Source organism: Miscanthus floridulus, chromosome 1 (genome assembly GCF_019320115.1).
Source record: "Miscanthus floridulus cultivar M001 chromosome 1, ASM1932011v1, whole genome shotgun sequence".
Lineage (NCBI taxonomy): Eukaryota > Viridiplantae > Streptophyta > Magnoliopsida > Poales > Poaceae > Miscanthus > Miscanthus floridulus.
This window is the reverse complement of record NC_089580.1, coordinates 201,110,188-201,130,690: the sequence shown is the minus strand read 5'-3', so window position 1 is coordinate 201,130,690 and position 20,503 is coordinate 201,110,188. Positions and strand designations below refer to the sequence as shown.

The 20,503-nt window shown below is 49.5% G+C and overlaps 1 protein-coding gene across 1 annotated transcript; it reads right to left on the bottom strand.

The window, feature by feature from the left end:
- Nucleotides 1–940: 940 nt before the first annotated feature.
- Nucleotides 941–5,955, bottom strand: LOC136450401 (phospholipase D beta 1-like). The gene is made up of 10 exons (XM_066450818.1): nt 4,893–5,955; nt 4,530–4,646; nt 4,208–4,402; nt 3,769–4,026; nt 3,609–3,677; nt 3,375–3,522; nt 3,029–3,177; nt 2,594–2,764; nt 2,265–2,462; nt 941–1,839 (listed from the first exon to the last, which is right to left on the bottom strand). The coding sequence occupies exons 1-10, from the start codon at nt 5,778–5,780 to the stop codon at nt 1,546–1,548; spliced, it is 2,487 nt and encodes an 828-aa protein (XP_066306915.1). The 5' UTR covers nt 5,781–5,955; the 3' UTR covers nt 941–1,545.
- Nucleotides 5,956–20,503: the final 14,548 nt, after the last annotated feature.

Sequence of the window (20,503 nt, the reverse complement as noted above, 5' to 3'; positions counted from 1 at the left end):
CCTATAGCACACGAAATATTCAATAAGCAACTGAAATGTGTCTGAACGCATGGGGAGAAAGAAACAGGCATGGGTCACACACCTCTTTTCTTCCATCTCATATATTCTGAAAGCAAGTTGACATTTCTTCTTTAATCAATTCCAACATAAGCTGAGGTAGTAGAGGATAGCAAATAAATTAGAAGAAAACTGATACAATCAAACACATGTGGAGAGGAGAGAAGCGGTGCAAACCTGCAAACATATTTCTGGCGCACAACACAGGCAACAGCCGATCGCCGACGCCTGACGCCCGTGCTTGCAAGAAAGCCGATGGCCGACGCCGACGCCGACGCTTCACCTTCGCTAGCGGGAAAGCACGCAGTATTCGCGCCAAAAAGGAAAAGACGCCGCCAAATACGGAAGTGGCGGTGTTATTCTTGGGCCAAGGCCCATGTAGCAGAGGAGCACGGCAGCCAGAGTGCTTAGCCAATACGTGGAGACGTTGGATCAGCAGCGGACGGTGCTGATTATGCTGACTGCAGGTGCAGTCGTATGCTGTGAAGTTAGGCCATCTCATTCCCGTCGATGGGCTTCTCCTCCTTTCGCGGCCTCTCTCCCCATTCCCACATCGGATATCACCTATCGCGCGCCGTATTACTCCGGCCCCCGCCGCCTCCGTGTCCCTCCTCGCCCGTCTCCTCACACTCGCTGCGCTGATGCGGCAGCTTCGTTCCCCAATCTCAATGCACCAGTGTGCAACTCATGGTGAAGAAACGGAGGTTGGGGTTGACTACGTGGCGTTGTCCGCAGCGGATGACTGGATCGGTGGGGAAACCGGTGCTTGTTCCCGGTTCCTGGTAGTGGCGGAACTCGGAAGTTCGCCCGATGAGCGCGGCTAAGATGGGTTGAAGAAAAACTTGGCCCGGTGGGCGTCTACAGGTGATTATCTCGCTCTATCGACTACCGCTTCCCCCTATTTCGAATTCCTGCTGCTACTACGGTGCTTGCGAAATTCAGCAGATTGGTTGTTTAACTGATCACTAACATATTTGAGCTACTCCTTCAATATGTGCTTAGGCAATTCTGAAAATTTCAATTTCTTTGGTAAACTCGATTGGGTCAATGTCGTGTGATTTTTATGATAAGGTGGTCTGATTCTTTGTTCCAGAGGGCGAAGCCGGATATTTCTTTCCATTATATATGTCGGACAATTGTAAGTAGTAGCACACCCGGAGGTGAGCTACAATTCTTTTTTATCTGCTGCAGAAACTACTGTTACAGAGAAAAGTATAGAGCCAGATCCACTATTGTTTACCTTTCAAAAAAAACCAATAATGTGTTCATGTACAATTTACGTAACTGAACTGACGAACCATTTGGTGACACTGCTATTGGTTACAAAGTACTAACCTATTAATCTCTGGTGTTGACCTTCCTACAGAAAGCTAGGTGATCTCTTGAATCAATCCAGATGGAGGCATGGAATTCTCTTTTCTGCTGACACAATGTTGAAGGAGTGGGTCAATGTCACCCACAGTGACTTTGGTAACCTATAAGCTCTGCTCATATTGTGAGGTTTTCTTGGATGTTCAGGAACGAGCCGCAGATGTTCCCGCCAAGATCCGGGAATGTGGCACACCCAGACAGAGGATTCACCTTGCCCATGGAATCGATGATGACGGGGTACTTGAGCAGGTGGCCCTTCATCTCGGTCACATGGCTGGAGATGAATTTCTCCCAGTTCTGCTGTCCGATGTGCCGCACCTGCCTTGTGCACTCTAGGCTCTCCGGCCTGGTGAAGCTCTCCTCGATGGATCCGATGTGCTCTGCCCATAGAGACATCCTGTACCCAAAAATCTGCAGGTGAAAGCACACCAGATCAGCAAAGCCCATTTGTCTCTATGAAAATACACTATTCTCCTGCGTTGCCTCCGTAGGAACGTACGGTGTTGGCTAGTGAGTTAGTTTTGTTTAGCATTTAATGTTAGGATCTCTTTCTGGGTATTGCTAGTTTAACGTGTCTGTAAGCAGCAAATGTGTGCGCCACTCGCTTGGCCCACATTGTAAACTCCATTTTCCTCTTAATGAAAACATACGTTGCTCTACTATGTATTACCGAAAAAAAATCTCCTAAGTGTTCTTGGAAGGAAAATAACACAATTCGAATTGTGATATGAACTTCTGTTTTTGTCATTTTGCCACAGAAAATATGATACACAAGATAGCGCTATGGCAGTACTGCAATACCAAGTTACCAACTTATCAGAACTGAGGCATATTACCTGTCCTCGAGGAGCGGAAAGCGTATTTGCCCATGTGTGCTGGGGTTGGTATGTAGCCATTGCAATCTCTGTATCTCTAGTTCCTTCCATGGATCTCTGGTTGATGTTAGCAGACCCAATGATCACATATTCATCATCCACAATCGTGCCTTTCGAGTGCACATACACCATGAATCTCCTATTCTTCCGAGCTTGCTCCTGATTGGATATCCAAGTTGCAGCATAATTGTTTTTTTTTTTTTTGAAATCAGTACATCCTTCAGTTTTGGACATTTCTAAAGTGTGCCGCAATCAGCAGCAGAAAACAGAACAATAGTCTGCAGTCTAACCTGAGGGTTGCTGGCTGAGAATGGTCCACCAGAAGTGCAAGTAGTGTCCTCAGCTTCACGGTTACCAAGGCAGAAGAAATTCAGGTAATCCTGCGGCTCATATGTATCATCCAGTCCTACTTCTTTCAATGCCTTATAGATTATCTCATACATCATTTGCATTGTCTTTTTCTACAATTGTAAAAGGAAGAAAAATGAGTTACATGAGATAAGTTCCTATGCTGTTTCAAAAAGAGTTTATATATGAAAAATGGCAAATTTGTGAAGCCCACTGCTGGCATTGGCAAATTTGCAATTTTCTCGCTGCAGAGGGAGGCGCACGACTAAAGATTTACAGAATAGATAATTCACTGCTCCAAAACAAGGAAACAATCCTAATCCTAATACAAGTCATATTCTAATAACACAGACAATAGAAGGGTTGTAAGACCTAACCTGCCAATAGAGAATCCTTTGCGTAGGAGTTCTAGTAGGATTACCCTCAGGCCACATTGGAACTACTATGTAAGCTGAAAATCTCTCATTCGAATAAATCTTGTTTGCAATTTTGAGTGCTATCTCAATGGGTATCAGATTATTAGCACCTGCAATGTACTGTACTTCAGAGTCCTGAATTTTGTAGTACTTTAATTACTTTGTTTCTGGTGTTATTTGGGAAAATGAGGGGATCAACACAATTTGGACCACTGGATGCAAGAGAGTGCCATTGGGGTGTAATGGATCCAAATACATGCTTGAAACTTCAGATGTTCAGAAGGGAAAAGTGGATTTTTATGCTCACCAACATCTTTATGTGAATCCCAATTAAATGAAGAGCCAAGGAAGTACTGGTTCTCAATGTAGATGAAATGTTGAGCACCTCGGATGGCATTCACATATGCTGTATGCACGCTCATATCAATCAGTACATTTTTCCCACAAACAAGATTCTATTAATCAAAGCAAAAGTTTGTATTAAATCAAACAATGAAGCACTGCATATGTGGTCAACATAGGTATAATCTAGTGCATTTACCTTACTAGTGGCCTCCCGTGGATCTTTTGGAAAACCCTTGACAGAATTCGAATCAATTGATCGGAAAATCTGCTTTCCAAGTGAAATTTGCTCAGGGCTCCACCATGAATAACAGAATTTTTTATTTGCAGTGATTTATGGATCCCTTTGCCGGACTTACCTGCACATCCCATCTCTCTGGATCATTGTCATTTGAATAGATTTCGTCGTCAATGGCTATAATATCAGGTATCTTTTCAATCCAGAGCAGCGTATCATTATGCGATCTCGACAATTTTGACAGTTTCTTAGCGCCACTGCGCTTTGATGCCTTTAACCAGCGCTCCTCAAAGTTTTTCAGGACATCATATGCTGCTGGACCATCGATCTTGGAATGCAAGTCATGCCATGGCTCTCTTGGGCCACGAGCATCTTCAACCTGCGAGTAAATGGTTGACACATGAGGATCTAACGAATTGCGACGGGTTTCCTGTCTCCTAAAAGAAAAACAAAATGGAACAAAGCTCCAAGACAACAAGGGAGGAATTCTTTTTCTGGCCACTGCATAAGGTTCTCAACTAAATCAGTTTGATACAATACATGTGCAAAATTAGACCCACCGCAAAATTCGGGTTGTAATAATCTTCCTTGTGAAATGTCTGAAGAGTCCGAAATAGAGTGTGTCTTGGTGTATCATACCGCCCTCCGCATAAATCAAGGCCTCCTACAAAAGCAACAATCTTCCTTTTATGATTCCCAGCATCAGCATCCAAGATCACTGTTTTCTGATGATGAGTAAAGATAGTGCCTGTTTCCTGGAACCAATGGTTACCATCAGTGCACACCCCAGATGATATGGCTGCAGGTAAACATTAGGATGGAGAGAGGGATGCTTAATTTTATGTGGTCATCAGAATGTATAGTTATGCTCTAGTATAAGACCGGTTGCTTCACCCAGCTGTGCCTTTTCCCAGCAGATCGTGGGCAAAGCAGTATCTGAACCGAAGAGTGCTTGAAGAATCTCCGAGTCTTCTCATCCCTCGTGCCCATGTAACCTTCCTACAGGTAAGAATCCAATAAGCAAACAGGCTCTGTTCATATTCTACAACAGCACGGCTTATTGCCACATTTTTACAGCGACTACATGTATCCATAAAGTTTTTCTTTTTCTTTCTGAGATCCCAAATGAAGTCTGGGAGAGAGATCAAATTTGATGAAAGAAATGCAGTTCGAATATTTTTGGAAATGAAATGAAATCCTTGTCAAGCGCTTGGAGCCGCCCGGTGAACCATGCGTACGGCGTACCATCTTGATGCCGAGGACGCTCCGGGACGTGGGATCGTCCCACACGAGCAGCAGTACCCGCACCCCCTCCTGCGACTTCCTCCTGAGCAGGTCGCCGAGCGCCATGCCCCCGTGGCCGTCGCGCACCAGGTATATGGTGTGGAACACGGACCATCCGGTGATGTAGATGAGCCTCCGTGCCTGGGATATGGCGTCGTAGACGTCGCGCCAGCACTGGCCGTGCCGGTAGCAGGCGCCGTTCCCGAGCCTGACCTCCGGCAGCGTCCCGTCAGGCACGTGCGCGTCCTGGTACAGCGTGACCTTCCCTCCCCGGCGCAGCGGGAAGTAGGTCCTGGGCACGCCGGCGAAGTCTGGGCCCGGGGTGACGCCGTGGTGGTACATGGTGAGCCTCGCCACGGGCACGTACTGCACCGACAGCCGGAGCACGGCCCCCGGCGCGCACTCCTTGCCGTTGCGCTCGAGGACCGGGTACGCGCCCTCGACCCTGTCCCCGGCCTGCAGCCGGTCGGCGCGGACGGCGACGACGCCGATGAGCTCCGCGCCCACGACGTCGCTGTCCTTGACGACGAAGTTGACGGCGGCGGCCTCGTGCGCGACGGGCACCAGGAACTGCTGCGCCCACACGGGGTTCTCGTCGTCGGGGATGACGAAGGTGCGCGCCACCACCGCGGAGGCGACCTGCACCGTCACGTAGGGGTCGCTGGTCATGCCCTCCGACGGCTTGCACAGAAGGTCCCGCATCCTCTTGGACAGGATGTCCTTGTTGGGCAGGTTCCGCGCCTCGTGGATCCAGATTAAAAGGCTGCCGTGCAGCAGAACCGCCGGCGCGTCGTCACCGCCGGCGCCCTGCACCACCCAGGCGATGCTCTCGTCGTTGTCCTGGGGCATCGTCCGTCCGCGCGCCTGCCTCGATCCGATGGCACGGTTCCGCTCCTGCTGGGTGGCGGTGGCCTCCTCAGTCGTCACCCTCCTTCCCTCCCGCGCGGGCCGGCGTGCATGTGCATGCCTCCTCTCCTCTCGTCCCGCTCCCGGTACCCGGTTCGTCGTCGCGCGGATCGGCCGCTTCCCCTGAATTGGAGGGGAGCCTGGGACTGGGACTGGGACTGGGACTGGGAGCGGTTGAGCCGAAGAGTGTCCGCGAACTGGGCAAATGACGCTCCGTTCGATCCATGGGCTCCAAAGCCCTCAAGGCCTCCGTCATGACTGGGCCTAACCTATATGGGCTCTCAAGGCCCAACCTGCTTTGCAAACTAGGACTCATTTGGCAGGGTTTCCTACAGCTCTGGCACCTTGCTATGGAGCTGGTCTGCTGGTGAAATTAGATAAAAGTGGTTTCACCGGCTCCTACTCCCTGCATCCCAAATAATTGCACCTCTAGAGTTCAAATATTATCCCAAAATAAATGTTCATATAAAAAAAAGACATACAACACTATCCATCGGCAGTCAAAGTACCAACCACAAGTTTACCCGTCTACAACAAGTGTCAGACCCTTTTGTAGAGGCAATAATGTAATTCCCCATCCACAGTAACCTGCTCCCCCAAAATCTAGGCGTGCTTTTATTCTCGGAGAGAGGGAGTAGATTATTCATAGCTTATTTCGTATCGCTTTGGCGACAGTATCAACATTGAAGCGAACAGAACCACGCGCTGAACATCTAGAAGAGTAGTTATTTTGGACGTATGGCAGAGGAGCTAGAGTCATTTTTTTTCCATATAGAGATGGAGCTACGATTTGGGGCTCGTATGTGCGACTCTGATGATGGTGGCTACAGGGCGGGAGCCACACTAAGGCTCTCTTTGGTGCAGCTCACACATGCTTCACCTTCTCCTGCAAAACTTTGTAGCATACTGTATTGTACTGTAGCAAGAGTTTTTTTCTTTCTCTCCACCTCCAACATGAACTACCAAGAAAGATAAGCCAGTGAAGCCAGGTTAGAGAGGCTTCACTATAATAGCACTATAGTACACCACAGTGCAAAAGCAGAAGTCGTAGTAAGCCCCTTCAAAGAGATCCTAAATAAGCCCTTAAGGGAGGAGAAAGAAATGGGTCATATTTTATTTAGTGCCTCAACCTTCAAATACAAGTTGTGGCAAGGTCATACTACTTTGGGGTGGGGTGGGGGTGGGGGGGGGGGGGGGGGGTTGGATGGAAGTCCATGTTTTGGATGTCAAATAGAAGGCCTAAACATGAACTAATCATAGTCTAACAAAAATTGATAGAGGCTAATTGTTGAGTAAAACTTATTAGAAAAAAAACTTTAATTAGTCTACATTTACCCTACTATTCAACAACGGACTAAATTTTAGTTCAGCGATCCAAACAGACCCTTACTATAGCGTGTTAGAAAAGGCTTACTCCCTCCGTCCTAAATTAACTGTCGTTTTGGGTTTATGTGCCACAAATTTGACTCGATTTGTAGAAAAATATGTGTAATATTTGTATCTCTAAATAAATTTGTTAAAAAACTAGATTCAAAGATCTTTCCGGTAATACTAATTATATACCATAAATATTAATATTTTTTAAAATATATTTAGTTGTTTCTTGGAAGCGAAAACGATAGTTATTTTGGGAGTATATGCTGAAAAAAAAAACTATGCTAAGGTCTTACTGTGACTATTCCCTGGTGTACCGATGATTTATCAATTCAAACAGCACAGACAGGTACAATCCGGTACACACACAGTGCACACCACAGCTGTCGTGTCCTGGCCCTGGCGCGACACCACGGAGGAACACGCGCGCACGAGACACACCCTGCGTGTGCATTCGATTTGGCCCTTGAGCCTTGAAACCTCGATCCTCTCCCCTGACGGCTGACGCTGCTCCTCTCGCAAATGCGATTGTGCGGCCGGGTACGGTCCGGGAGCGCGCGTCGCTGTTGCTGTGCCTCCGTGGTCCAGCCCCAGTCCAACAGGCCGCCTGCACTGCAGCCTGAGGAGACGGTGACGGAGACCGAATTTTTTTGTTTTTTTAGCTTTTTTAGAAATTTTTTCACAAATATGCTTACGAAAGTATAATTTTAAAATCCAGACCCTTAACTTGACGTCATCGTTAGTGGCGCCGAACTTATATGTCTCGGCGTCATAGATTCTAACGTCTAGATCGGGCCACGTTGGCGGCGTGGACGCTAATATGGCAGCCAGCTCGGCACCGTGAATCTTGACGCCAAGCTCGGCGCCATGGATCTTAGCGTCGAGCTTGGCGCCGAGCTCTGTCTTATACGGGCCATCCCTTCATTTCTCTTTCTCTCTTCCTCTCTCTCGAGCCACCGGCGCCCTCGCCCTCGCCCGCGTTCGCCACCGTCACCGCGCCCGCGCCCGCCACCGCAAGGGCCTCGTACTTCTGGAGATCTGATCTTCCAGCCCCGGTAAGAGTTCGCACAGTGCTCCGAAGAGGTAGATGAGGAGATAGTTGGGTACTACTGCAGGGCGTGGATCCTACACATGTTTGCCTACGTTCTTTGGATGAGTTGCCCTCTAATCTATTTCTATGTTGTCGAGTTCCACCTGCCAGATAGAGTTGCACACCAATTTAGAGTGAGACAGCTTTGGTCAACGGCTCTGTTCTCGACTGGCGTTGACTTACACAAGTAAGTGTTTTGCTATTTTAATTATCTCGTGATGGTCTATTTCCATTAATATGGTGACATGTACATAGATTAAGTAATGATGACATATGTGCAGGTTGGATCGTCAGAAGAACAGAAAGATTTTTGATTGGGAGAAGCACCACCAGTACTACATTGAGCAATGGGAGCTATTGCACGAGAACGTGGACAAGAACATGTATAGTCCAATCGTATCGTACAAACGCTTTGCAGATGAATCTAGACTTTTCAGTAACAGTGAACGAATCTAGGCTTTTCAGACATTGAAAATAGACTTTTCAGTTACAAGGACGAGGAGTACGATGACAGCAGTGATTTATCACTTCACTTACATAGTACACCTATAACATCTAGGCTTTTCAGTAATAGTAAACGAATCTAGACTTTTCAGTAAGAGTGAACGAATCTAGGCTTTTCAGTGATTTATCATGTCAACGACGAATAGACTTTTCAGGAAATGAATCTAGGTTTTTAAGTGTCCATTGAAATAGGCTCTTCAGTGAAACTAATTAGGCTCCTTGTGACCAGTTATAACACATTGAAACGGCAACTAAACCTGCCTCTGCCTATATATACGCAATGCTGGATGCATTGCTACTTACTTCTCAACTAGTATTTTCTTTCGTTGTAGTACCAATGTCTGGCGGGTCGTTCAGAGGGAGAAAAAAGGGGAAGGGAACTACTATTGTGTGGGAGGATTCTCTTGGTCCAGGTTTCTTTGAGGAAGCTTTTTATGAGAGGTTCCTAGTTAAGAGCAAAAGTGATTTAACCAAAGAGGCACCACTGAGAGGATACGATGAACGGAAAGAAGAGTGGCCAAAATACATGCATGGTGAGGACTGCCTAGTGCAGATGTTCACCGAGGAAATAGATGGAGGTCGTTGTTTCTTTAAATGCCCGCGAGCATGTGTAATTGCTATTACTATTGGTTTCTTCAATATGTTCCACTTCTATACAACTTACATGATATACTTATTGCAGTCTTCCTTGATCGAAGAAAATTGTGGGTTCACTAGGTGGGTCGATCCTCGACCTATTTATCCGCATGTGAAGTACATCTACTACCTACAGGACCGTATCTTTGATCTAGAAAGGAAAGTTAGCAGCGGTTACAAGGACGACGAACAGAACAACAACAACAATGGTGCCGATTCATAGGAGGCACTCTACAATGATCTATATTGGACCTGCCCTAACCACAATAATAAGGGGCCTCCGTCGTCACCCCCGCCGCCACCACCACCAACAATGGGAGGCTACTGTGGAGAAGGTGCAACACAATTTGCTATGTGGCCACACTACTAGGACGACCCTATCTTATTCACATGGCACATCCATGTTTTTGTTGTTTGATTTAATTAGCTAAGGCATGTTAGGTTTAGTCGAAGGAACTCTGTACCCTAGTTCGATACATGTTCTCATATATTATTTCATGTGTTTTGTGTGTTAAATTATATAATGTCCTATTTCATTAGGTTTTATTTACAGCACGTGATCATATATCACAACGTCCGTAATATTATACTGAATATTATCCCCACAAATAATGAAAACAACTACATAATAAAAAGTCCAATACTATGCCACATTAAACAACACAATAATACTAGAAGTACGTGTCGATAGTAGACATCATTGTTCATGAATAAACCATAGAACTAGCAAGTCATGGAGATTACTGAGTGCAACGAGGCCACTTTGCCTTCCTCAGGGCAACGGAATTCTCCTCCATCATTGCTTTCGCTCGGCGTGCATGCTCAAACTTTTTCTCCCTCTCCTCCCTATACGCAGCAACACGCCTCCTTTGCTCCTCTTCCTTGTGCTCCTTTTTTGTAGCCTCCTCTCCGCATCTCTTCTCCATCATCTCCTTGTTCTCTGCCTCCCACCGCAACAGTTATGCATCCATTCCTTGTCTTCAGGCTTGATCTCAGTGTCGATCCACTGCTCAAAATCACAGAGCAGTGGAGGGGTCTGAAAAAATGCAATTGTTATAAAACAAAAAAATCATGCAAGATGTCATATGACACAAACATCAATTCCTCACCATCTTGTTAATGCGGTGCTGACGAAGTGTAGGCTCAAACGCAAAATTAGAACACATCCAATACCTCTGCCTATACGTGTTCTCTTTATCGAACTTGGCTACCTTATAAGGATCGCCGCATAAGCACATAGGCACCGGAACACCACTAGGCAGAGGCAATGGGTCGAAGGTATTTCCGGTCATCCAGCCATAAGTACAAATGAATCAATTTCGTTCTAAGAACCGAAAGCAATTCACATTAAACCCTAAATCTAGGATTTCTTATTTGATGCACAGCAATGAACCCATAATATAACAACATGCGCTGAGGTTACCTTGGTTTGGTAGTTTTCCACGCCTTGGCATCCTGCGGTTGTATAATACAAATATTAAAAATTGCATGAAACCCTAAGTAATGACGATTCTAAGGTTGAAAAATTCCGACTAATATATACCGAATCGATGCAAAAAAAACTGAGAGGGGCGAGGATACCTTGCTCTCGAAGATCTACGGATCAAATCATGATTTCCAAGGTCTAATATGCCGCTTCGTGAGGCAGGACGAAGTGGGGAGAGAAAAAACCCGAGAGGAAGTAGAAAGAAAGAAAGATAGCTCAGGGCAGGAAGGTTGGGGACCGAGTTAAAACATCACCTCGGTGCCATAGATATTGGCGTCAAGCTCGGCGCCAAGCTTGCCTGCCAAAGTCACCGCCACGTCTGCGTAGAGCCCAAGACCTAGGACTCCAGAATCTATAACGTCGAGACTGTGTAAGCTTCGACGCCACTAACGATGACATTGAGCTAAGTGTCCAGATTTTAAAATCATACCTCCAAGAATATATTTATTAATTTTTATTAAAAAAGAGCTAAAAAAATAAAAATGTTGGTGACGGAGACGGGGACGGCCCGCCCCCGCCTCTCAACCTCGCCAGATCAGCCATCGCCCCAGCCGGCCAGCCCCCATGTCCCAAGCGTGTGGAGATTCTGCGGGAGGAGGACAGGCCAAACCGCCAAAGCCAAGCATGAAGTATGCACCCGCACACAACAGTCGGACGTCCTCGTGTGTAGTACTCGCTACTTGATTGCATTGCGCTGCATTTGCCTCAGTCTGTTCGGCTGTTCCTGGCATCCAGTGCCCGGCCTCTGCTGTCTGCTCAAAAGGCGCTCGAGGTCCGTTCCGTTCATCTATCACTCATTCACACACACACTCCTGCTGGTGCGTGTGAGCTGTGCGGTGTGCACCTCGTGATCTCGCTGACTCGTTGACCTGGCTGTGCACCTGGCCGAAGGATGACCATGCAAGCCCAGGCCCAGCAGCCTTTGCTGTTTTTCCTCTCTCTCAACGACATCCATTCAGCCCAAAAATACTGTATCATAATTAATAAACTCTGGCTGAAACCAACAGACAAACAGGCTGATTGTCATCACTCATCCCTCGTCAGGTGTTCAAAAAGCGACTAAGCACAGGGAAGTGGCGTCCATGGCTCCACGGCCTGTGTATCCAGTGGCTAGTGCAGTGCTTGTGCTTCCTGGGACTTTGATAGGGCGGCGAGGTGAAGTGAGGTGTCCGACATGATCGTGCTCGCTCAAAGCGACGTGTCCGAGCACGAAACGGCAGCTGACGCAAGCACCGAGCAGCGTGGCTCACTGGCTCCACGCCCCGTTTCCATGCGTGGTAGCGAGGCTTGTTTAGATCCTCACTCTAAAGTTTACACCATATTTTATTAAATATTTGACACATACATAAAATATTAAATATAGACTAATAAATAAATAATTATACAGATTGCGACTACTTTGCGAGATGAATCTTTTAAGCCTAATTAGTCCATGATTTGACAACAAAGCGCTATAGTACATGTGTGCTAATAGTGGATTAATTAGGCTTAATAAATTCGTCTCGCGGTATACTAACGAATTCTATAATTTTGTTAGATGCCGTCGCAAAGGATCGGGATGTGACCTTCCCGTGAAAGAAAACTATGGAGCCCTTTTTCCCCACATCCAGTGCCTTTTTTTTATATATACCTCTGTTCTAAAAAGAACCAAAAACTTACCTTCCAATGCTATGATGAGTCAAGTCATTTTAAATTTTAGTATAAATATGTCGGTGCGAAAAGTGATCAACAAGTAAATATTTATAGTTTTGCCGTGCGTTATGATCGGATATGGCCTAGCATCCAATGACACAGGATTTATACTGGTTCAGGCAACGTGCCCTACGTCCAGTTTCTGTTGATCAGTGACTTTATTCCTGAGCCTAGGTGCTCGAAGTTTGCTGTGGGATTACAAACGAGTGGGAATAAGAAGGGGGTGTTAAAGGTCCAGTCGGACTCTGAACCGAAGGACAGAGAGTGACGGGAGCTCTAACGTGCGCTAAGTATTAGAGTGTATGCTCTATGTAGCTTTTAGAGTTCCAGATGTGGAGCTGTTTGAATGGTCAAATTGTCTAGAGCCAGCCAGAGAGAGTCTGAACGACCGTCCCTGTTGGGAGAGAGCGCATCCCCTTTTATAGGTGAAGAGAATGGCCTTATAAGTTAGAGAGATAGAGAGAGTGTGTGTACGTGTGCTATCTAGTCTCGTTACTCACGCCATCGGGTACGAGACGATTGTCGACGCCCACAATACTGTTCATGCCTAGACGCGTCTGGCAGGTTTTACCGTGTTCGCCAGGTATGGTAAACGTTGGCGTCTACAATACTGTAAGGCAAATATCGACGTCCACAACACTGTTTGTGTTCCGACATGCCTAGAAGGTTACATAGTACCCGTCTGGCACTGACCGGTGGCACTGCCCTGCAGACGTGCAGGGTATGGCAGGGTACGGTCCTCGGTATTGTGGATGACTTAAGCGCCTTACTTATGTGCTCCGCCTGATCCTCGGGTCCTCGTCGAGCGGGTGTCCCCCGTCGGTCGTTCCCTAGTTGGCTCCGACCGTATCGGTCGGGGAAGAATCTTGAGCGGAGGTCCGGTGTATTTCCGGTCGGAAAAAGAGGTCGGAGTCGGACTATGTCTCCTCCTTGGCCAAGCCTCCCGGTCGGAGACTAGATCTTTCTCTCGGCCAATCGTTAGGTAACTAGGCTGGCCCAGGAGGCGCTCGTTGTTGCTACGGCGTCTGTTGGGCCGAGTTTTCGCTGGAAAGCGAGTCCATTGGGGACAGTGGGTTTATGAACCCGATAGGAGCCCCCTAACCCTTTTGGGACTTCTGTGAAGTCATGAAGGGGTTGTTTACACTCATTTTCTGAGAGCACCGATGGGCGTAAGATCGTGGGTTGCCGTCGGGCGAGATGGAGCACCGACCCGAAGTGTCGAGCGAGCTAACTTAGGCGTCGAGAGTGCCAACCTAGGCATCGAGCGTGGCCGAGGGGTCGGGCAAGATAGAGCGCTAACCCAGGCGTCGGGCGTGGCTGAGGGGTCAGGCGAGACACAGTCGCCAACCCAGGGGTCGAGCGCGGTCGAGGGGTCGGGCAAGGCAGAGCACCAACCCAGGCGTTGAGCGCCGACCTGATCGTCGAGCGTGGCCAAGGGGTCAGGCGAGACGGAGCCGCCAACCCAAGTGTCGTGCGCGGCAGAGGGGTCGGGCGAGACGGAGCGTCAACCCAAGTGTCGGGCATGGCTAAGGGGTCGGGTGAGACAGAGCACCAACTCAGGCGTCGGGCACGGCCGATGGGTCGGGCGAGATGGACTGCCAACCCAAGCGTCGGGCCCTGCTGAGAGGTCGGGTGAGACAGAGTCGCCAACCCAAGTGTCGGGCGCTGACCTGAGTGTCGGGTGCGACCGAGGTGTCGGGCGAGACGGACTCACCAACCCAAGTGTCAGGTATGGCCAAGGGGTCGGTCTAGTTTCATGTGTTACCGCATCCACGGTTTTTGCAATCGGAGGGGTTGAGCTAACGTCGTTTGCCTCGATGGCTCGAGTGACGCACTCGGTGAGCTTACTAACTGGTACGTTCGAGTGGAATCTGGGTCCGTCGTTCGTAACGGGGTTAGCATAGCTAGCATGTGGCATTCCACTACTCCTTAACCCGCCTCTTAGTAGATTCTCGAGCCATTCCGGAGATCGCCTTAGGTGGCCCGCTGGTCTCCCCTCGATGGAGATTCTGTGGACATGGCTCGAGGTTTGGATCGAACGAGAAGGTCGAGATGACTCTGTCCACTTCGAAGTGGATCAGACGAGGGCCACTGGGGCTCATCTGTGTTTTCTCTCCTAGCTTTGTTTGACGTGAGGCGGCCACGAGCCCTTTGTGGGTTGGCCTTCGAACCCTAGTCGGTCGTCGCTCACATCGAATGAGGCGACTACCGCTTCGTGACGCAACACGAAGCGTTGTGATGCAACAATTGCATATGCAATGCTTGGATGTATGGGATGGATGTATGCATGAATGTATGAATGCATACATGAGAATGGATGAATGAATGATTATGTACTAGAAAATAAAAAGGGGTTTTGGTAAAGTTACCTCGATGGCTCGAGTGACGGGTTCGGGGAGCTTTTTATCGAATATGCCCGAATGGATCCCGGGCCCGTCGTTCATGACGGAGCCAGCCTGACCCACATGGGGCATCCCACTGCTCCTTTCCTCTCTCTCAGTAGCCTCCCGAGTCATCCGATCGACTCGGGTGACCCCTTGGTCTCTCCTCGATGGAGATCCCGTTGGTGGGCCCTTCCAACCCCTGCCTGGGAAGGTGGAGGGTCGTTTGCGTGCGGTTGCGCCTTGTTTCCTATGCCAAGTTGCGGTAGTGGTGGGACCTACCCAGGCCACGCCATGTTTAACCAGGCAATGTTTCGTTGGGTAGGGCGCGTCCCAGCGCACACCTCTCCACATTAAATATGGGGAAGGGAGAGGGTTTTCCTCCCATTCTTTCACATTTCTCCAACTGTTGCCTCTTTTCCTCCTTCCTTTTTGCTAGGCCCGTTCATGCGCCATGGTGGTTTCTAGGAGAGAGGGTAAAGCAAGGGAGAGGAGAACTTACAGATCCATTCATGAATCCAAGGCATGATGTTGAATTAGAGGCCTTCCACCGTGGACGAGGAGGTGCTAGCACCTTTGTCAAGAAGGGACTGCTCCCATCGAAGGAGGTGGCATATTGGAGGGCTCTTGCACGTGGGGGAAGTTGTTTCATAACCCTGAGCTAATGAGGTCATCTCCTTCCTCGCCTTCCATGAGCGCGGGCTTGGGTATCCCATACACCGGTTCCTGCGTGGGCTCCTCAATGAGTGGGGCCTAGAGCTGCAGCACCTCAACCCGAGTAGGGTGCAGCACATCACCAGCTTCATCACTGTCTGTGAGGCCTTCCTTGGGATGGAGCCGCACATGGACCTCTTCCGGTGGATCTTCAGCGGGCGAGCCCTGTCCGAGGGGAAGCCGCCTAGAACTGCGTCGGTTGGGGGATCTGTCTTGCAGAAGAAGCCGAAGCCGTCAACCCCCAACCTTGCGTACTCCCCCTGTGACTCTAATCAGGGGTGGCACGACGAGTGGTTCTACATCAAGAACCCAGTGGAGGCCCGTTCCCGTCGTTCACCGAAAGAAGGCCAGAGAGGAGGGAAAGCTGGTCGTGGGGTCCTGCCGGTCGGCAATACAAGTTGGAGGTTATCGAGGCAGAGCTTTAGAAGCTTGTGCAGCATGGCCTCAATGGGTTATGGGTCTTCCACACCTTCTTCCACTGTCGGGTTGCCCCATTGGTGGAAAGAACGTGACCGATGTGGGAATACATCAGCCCGATGGATCTCGACCGCGCGTCGCATGAGGAGTTGCCAAAGGATGAAGTCTAGAGTCAACTCGATTAGGTGTTGCAGTTGAGGGATCAAGACTCCCTTGAAGGGAAGCCCAAACCTCTCCATGCCGTGACGCTGACCAATCTAGTATGCTTCCCTCTTCTTTTGTCGTGACCTTTTCCTTCTTACTCTTCTTGTTTTGATTGATTTTGAGTTGCCTATTTCGTAGGGACTCACGGGTTATAAATCCCAACCGCATCTTCTAAGAGGGCCAGAGGGCGCAGCTCGGTAAGCTGCTCAAAGGGAGGCTGCGCTTGCCAAGAAGAAGAAGAAGGCTGAGAAAGCCCGGAGGAGGTTTGAAATGGACAAGAAGATCAACCGGTGGGTTCAAGGGGGTGAGAGTCAGAGCGACGTGGAGGCAGAGCTCGAGTCGGAGGAGCCCATGAAGATGGGTGGTGATGCGAGTGCCTCTATGCATGAAGGAGACAGGGGCGCTATCATGACCTTGGTGGAGCACCATGAGCCTACGACCACATCCGACTACGGCAGGCGTGATATGGAGATGCGCAGCGACGTTCCCAAATCAAGGAAGCACTCTACGAGCGAAGACACTGCCGTCGAATGAGAGGCGAAGCGGGCGCGGTCACCGCACCCTTCGAAGGCATCATTGGATCTGCACCCCTTGCTCCAAGTGTGGTGGAGCACGCCGGCTGATCAGAGGAACATGTTCGTTCCCCTACATCTTCGGGGTCAACGCGTGTGTGCAACCCACAATGGAGAGATGCCCCGCTAGTTGCTCTGGTGGGTTCGCCATGAGCTGGCAGTTGCGACCATTCGCGGGGCGATCGGGAGCCGGTCGGGTCGGCTCCTCCCTCGGTCGATATGAGGGGCGTGGGTCATGACTCACGAGCGGTCTTTGTTTGGTCGGATCGTCGTCAGCCGGTTGGGGCTTTAGGGCTTTGTCGCTTTCGTTTAGGTAAACATTCACGCTCCCTCCTGTTCTCATAGTAGAGTTTTTTTAGTGTGACTAACCCATGCTTGTTTGACAGTAGCCAGGGGCTGCGGGATTGGGAGTCTCCCCACCTCCCATGCGAGAAGAATGGAGACCCAACCTGCTATGGGATGCGACGAGCAGTGGAGGAAGCAGGCTGGTGGCGGTGTGACCTTCCTTACTGGGGGTTGCATCTTCCTAGCCAGTTGGGAGCAGGGCGGCGGTGGTGATGGCGGCAATCCCCATGGTGATGGTGGAGGTTGGGTCAGAGGTGACCCTCATGATCCCTCCCTTAACAGCTATAGAGGAGGAGAGGAGGGAAACTAGGCTCCCTACCTCACCCAGCGGAGGAGTGCACGGTTTGCCCTCCTGGTCAAAGCTAGAGGGGTCGGGTGGAGACACAACTAGGCTAGAGGTAAAACATCTACCGGTGAGCCATGGAGTCCAAGCGGTGGATATCCCCTTCTCTGGTGGGGAAAACATCGGGGTGGAGCCGCCAGCCGTCCCGCCATCATGGGAGTTGGTGATGATTTGGTCATCGCATGACACTACAATTGCTAGATCTTCCAGTGAGTCGGGGGCGACCCACGAGCTGGTGTGGCCTTGCCCCGATGAGCTAGGAAAGGCTTGGTTCATCCTTCACGATGAGGAGGAGGTGAAGCTCTAGCACTTGCTCGGGGAGAGAGGACTATCGATGGAGTCTGATCTCGCCCTTACCAAGGCGAGGCTCAAGGATGCCTCGGAGACGGTTGAGCTCGTCCATCAGGCCATGATAGTCGACCTACCACGTGTAGTAGAGGTAAGTTCTCTGTGTTTTTGGTTTTGTCCTTGATTCCTTGGCCTTTCACTAGTTGTTTTAGCATGCCTGCTTCTTGTCTCACAGGATCTGGAGATGATGTCGATCCATAAGTCCTGTTTTATTTGGGAAGAACACGGTCGGATGGAGCAGGAAGCAACAACATCGTGGTGGGTCAACGAGCTCTAGCACCAGCTAGAGTTCGCTCGCCATGAGTCCCAAGACCGAACAGCCAAGGCGATGGGAGCGCAGGCTGGTAGAACTGTGTGCAGTTGAGCAGGCGACTATGATGAAGGTCCACCTAGCAGAGACTGAGGCAGTGCTTCAGAAGTCCTTGGAGGCTCTAGAGAAGGAACGGATGGCCTGTTCGGGCGCTGAACAAGAAGTGATTATGCTTCGGGGGCAAATGCTCGAAGAAGAGGAGTCGAACGCCCGACTGCTCGAGAAGGTGACCCAGCAAGAGGAAGGGCTCTTCGTTCTTGAAAGCACCCATCTTGGTATGTATCTGTTCCGCCTTTGGTAAATGCCTTGATTTTTTCTCTCCTTTGCCTCTAAATTTGTCGCCTTTTCCCAGAACTAGGTGGAAAGATCGGCTCTCTAGAGTAAGAGCTGGAGATGGCCAAAGCGGCGGTCGGTCGAGGCGCGGAGGCGCTAGCCTAGTCTCTTGAGAAGCGACACGCTCTTGAGGGAGAGCTCGACCAAATTCACAGTGTCACCCAGGTGGTCGTCTCTGAGGTGTTCGGGTCAGGACCGAGCACCAGTACACCCGTCGTCCAGCTGGTAGAGGTCCCAAATGAAGTTCGAGCGCTCATCTCTGATGGCGTGTTCTACGGGACGTCAGGGGTGTTGACCTCGGTGGCGACCCATCACCCCGATCTGGACTTCGCCGCCATCTATAGAAGGTACGCCGACGGGTGGAGCATAGATGAAATCCATGCGCTTGGGGAGAGCTTGGTGCCATATGCACAGATAGTTGCCGAGTAAGTTTTCGCACAATGGGTGATGGAGGCTCGCCGTTCGAGTGGCTGAAGATGTGCACCAGGAAGATGTCGTCTAGCCTATGGAAGAAGTGGAGACCGGGTCGGAGGCGAGCGTCATCCCGCCTTCGACCAAGCCAAATGTCGTCCCGACCGGAAGCGAGCTGCCTTCATCCTCGTCGACCGTCCCGTCAGCCGATGCCGCCGGGGGCCATAGTAGAGTTTAGAGTAGAAATAGTCAGTATATGTAAAAGTCAAGTTCATGGAGGAGCCCTTATGTGAATAGTTTTACATTCGTGACTATTTCAATTTTGTTTTGTGATGGAATCACTCATAAGGGGAACCTTGTCCCATCCACCCTTGTTTTTACCCTAGCGTAGCTTTGTTTTTTCTCCTGCCTTTTTTGCACCTGCCCATTGACCCATAGGCTGCAACCTTAAGAACCCGAGCGTGGCCCGTGAGGCTTAGCTACTTGTAACCATAAGTTGTGGCGGGGTGTGATCGATCGGGAGGTTAAAACATAAATTACGTAGGGTAATCAAAGGAACAGAATGCCCTTTCATTTGGGTGACACCCTTTCATTTGGGCAAAAAGTATTACTACATGATAGTAAAAAGGGAGGGTGGTGTCCTCGAGCGACCTAGGCCGAGAGTGCTTGGGCTGGGGTGCTATAGGAGCAAACATTGAATGGAAAGAAATGGTAAGACCGAGCTTTAGGGGAAGAAATGATGTAACTGTTCGATGTTCTATGTGTTGGTGAGAATGTTGTTGTTGTTATCCTTCAGCCAGTAGGTGCCTAGTCAGATCACCTCGGTCACCATGTAGGGTCCTTTCCATGGTGGAGAGAGCTTATGTTTGTCCTTGGTGGACTGGGTCCTCCTAAGTACAAGATTACTAGCCTCGAGGATCCTCCCCCTAATTTTTCTTTCATGGTACCTACGGAGAGTTTGTTGGTAGCGAGCGGAGCGGATGACAGTCGTCTCATGAGCCTCCTTGAGTAGGTCGACCATGTCTTGCTAAGCCTCCACGGCTCAGTCTCGGTCGAAGACCTTTACTCTTGGGGCGCCATGGTCGAGATCGAAGGGCAACATTGCTTCAGCTCCAAAGGCTAGGAAGAAAGGTGTGAACCCTGTAGATTAGTTCAAGGTTGTTCTCGGGCTACAGAGGATCGTTGGGACCTCAGCAACCCATCGCCCGGTATACTTACTGAGTCAGTCAAAAATGCGAGGCCTGAGTCCTTAGAGGACCATGCCATTGACCCACTCGACCTGACCATTAGTACGCGGATGTCCGACTAAGCCCCAATCAATCCTGATGTCGTATCCATCATAGAAGTCTAAGAACTTTTTTCTCGGTGAAGTTTGTTCCGTGGTTGGTGATGATACAATTAGGAACACCAAACCGATAGATGTTGTTGAGGAAGAACTTGACCACCTCTTTCGAGGGGATATTGGTGATGGGCTTCGCCTCTATCCATTTGGTAAACTTGTCCACC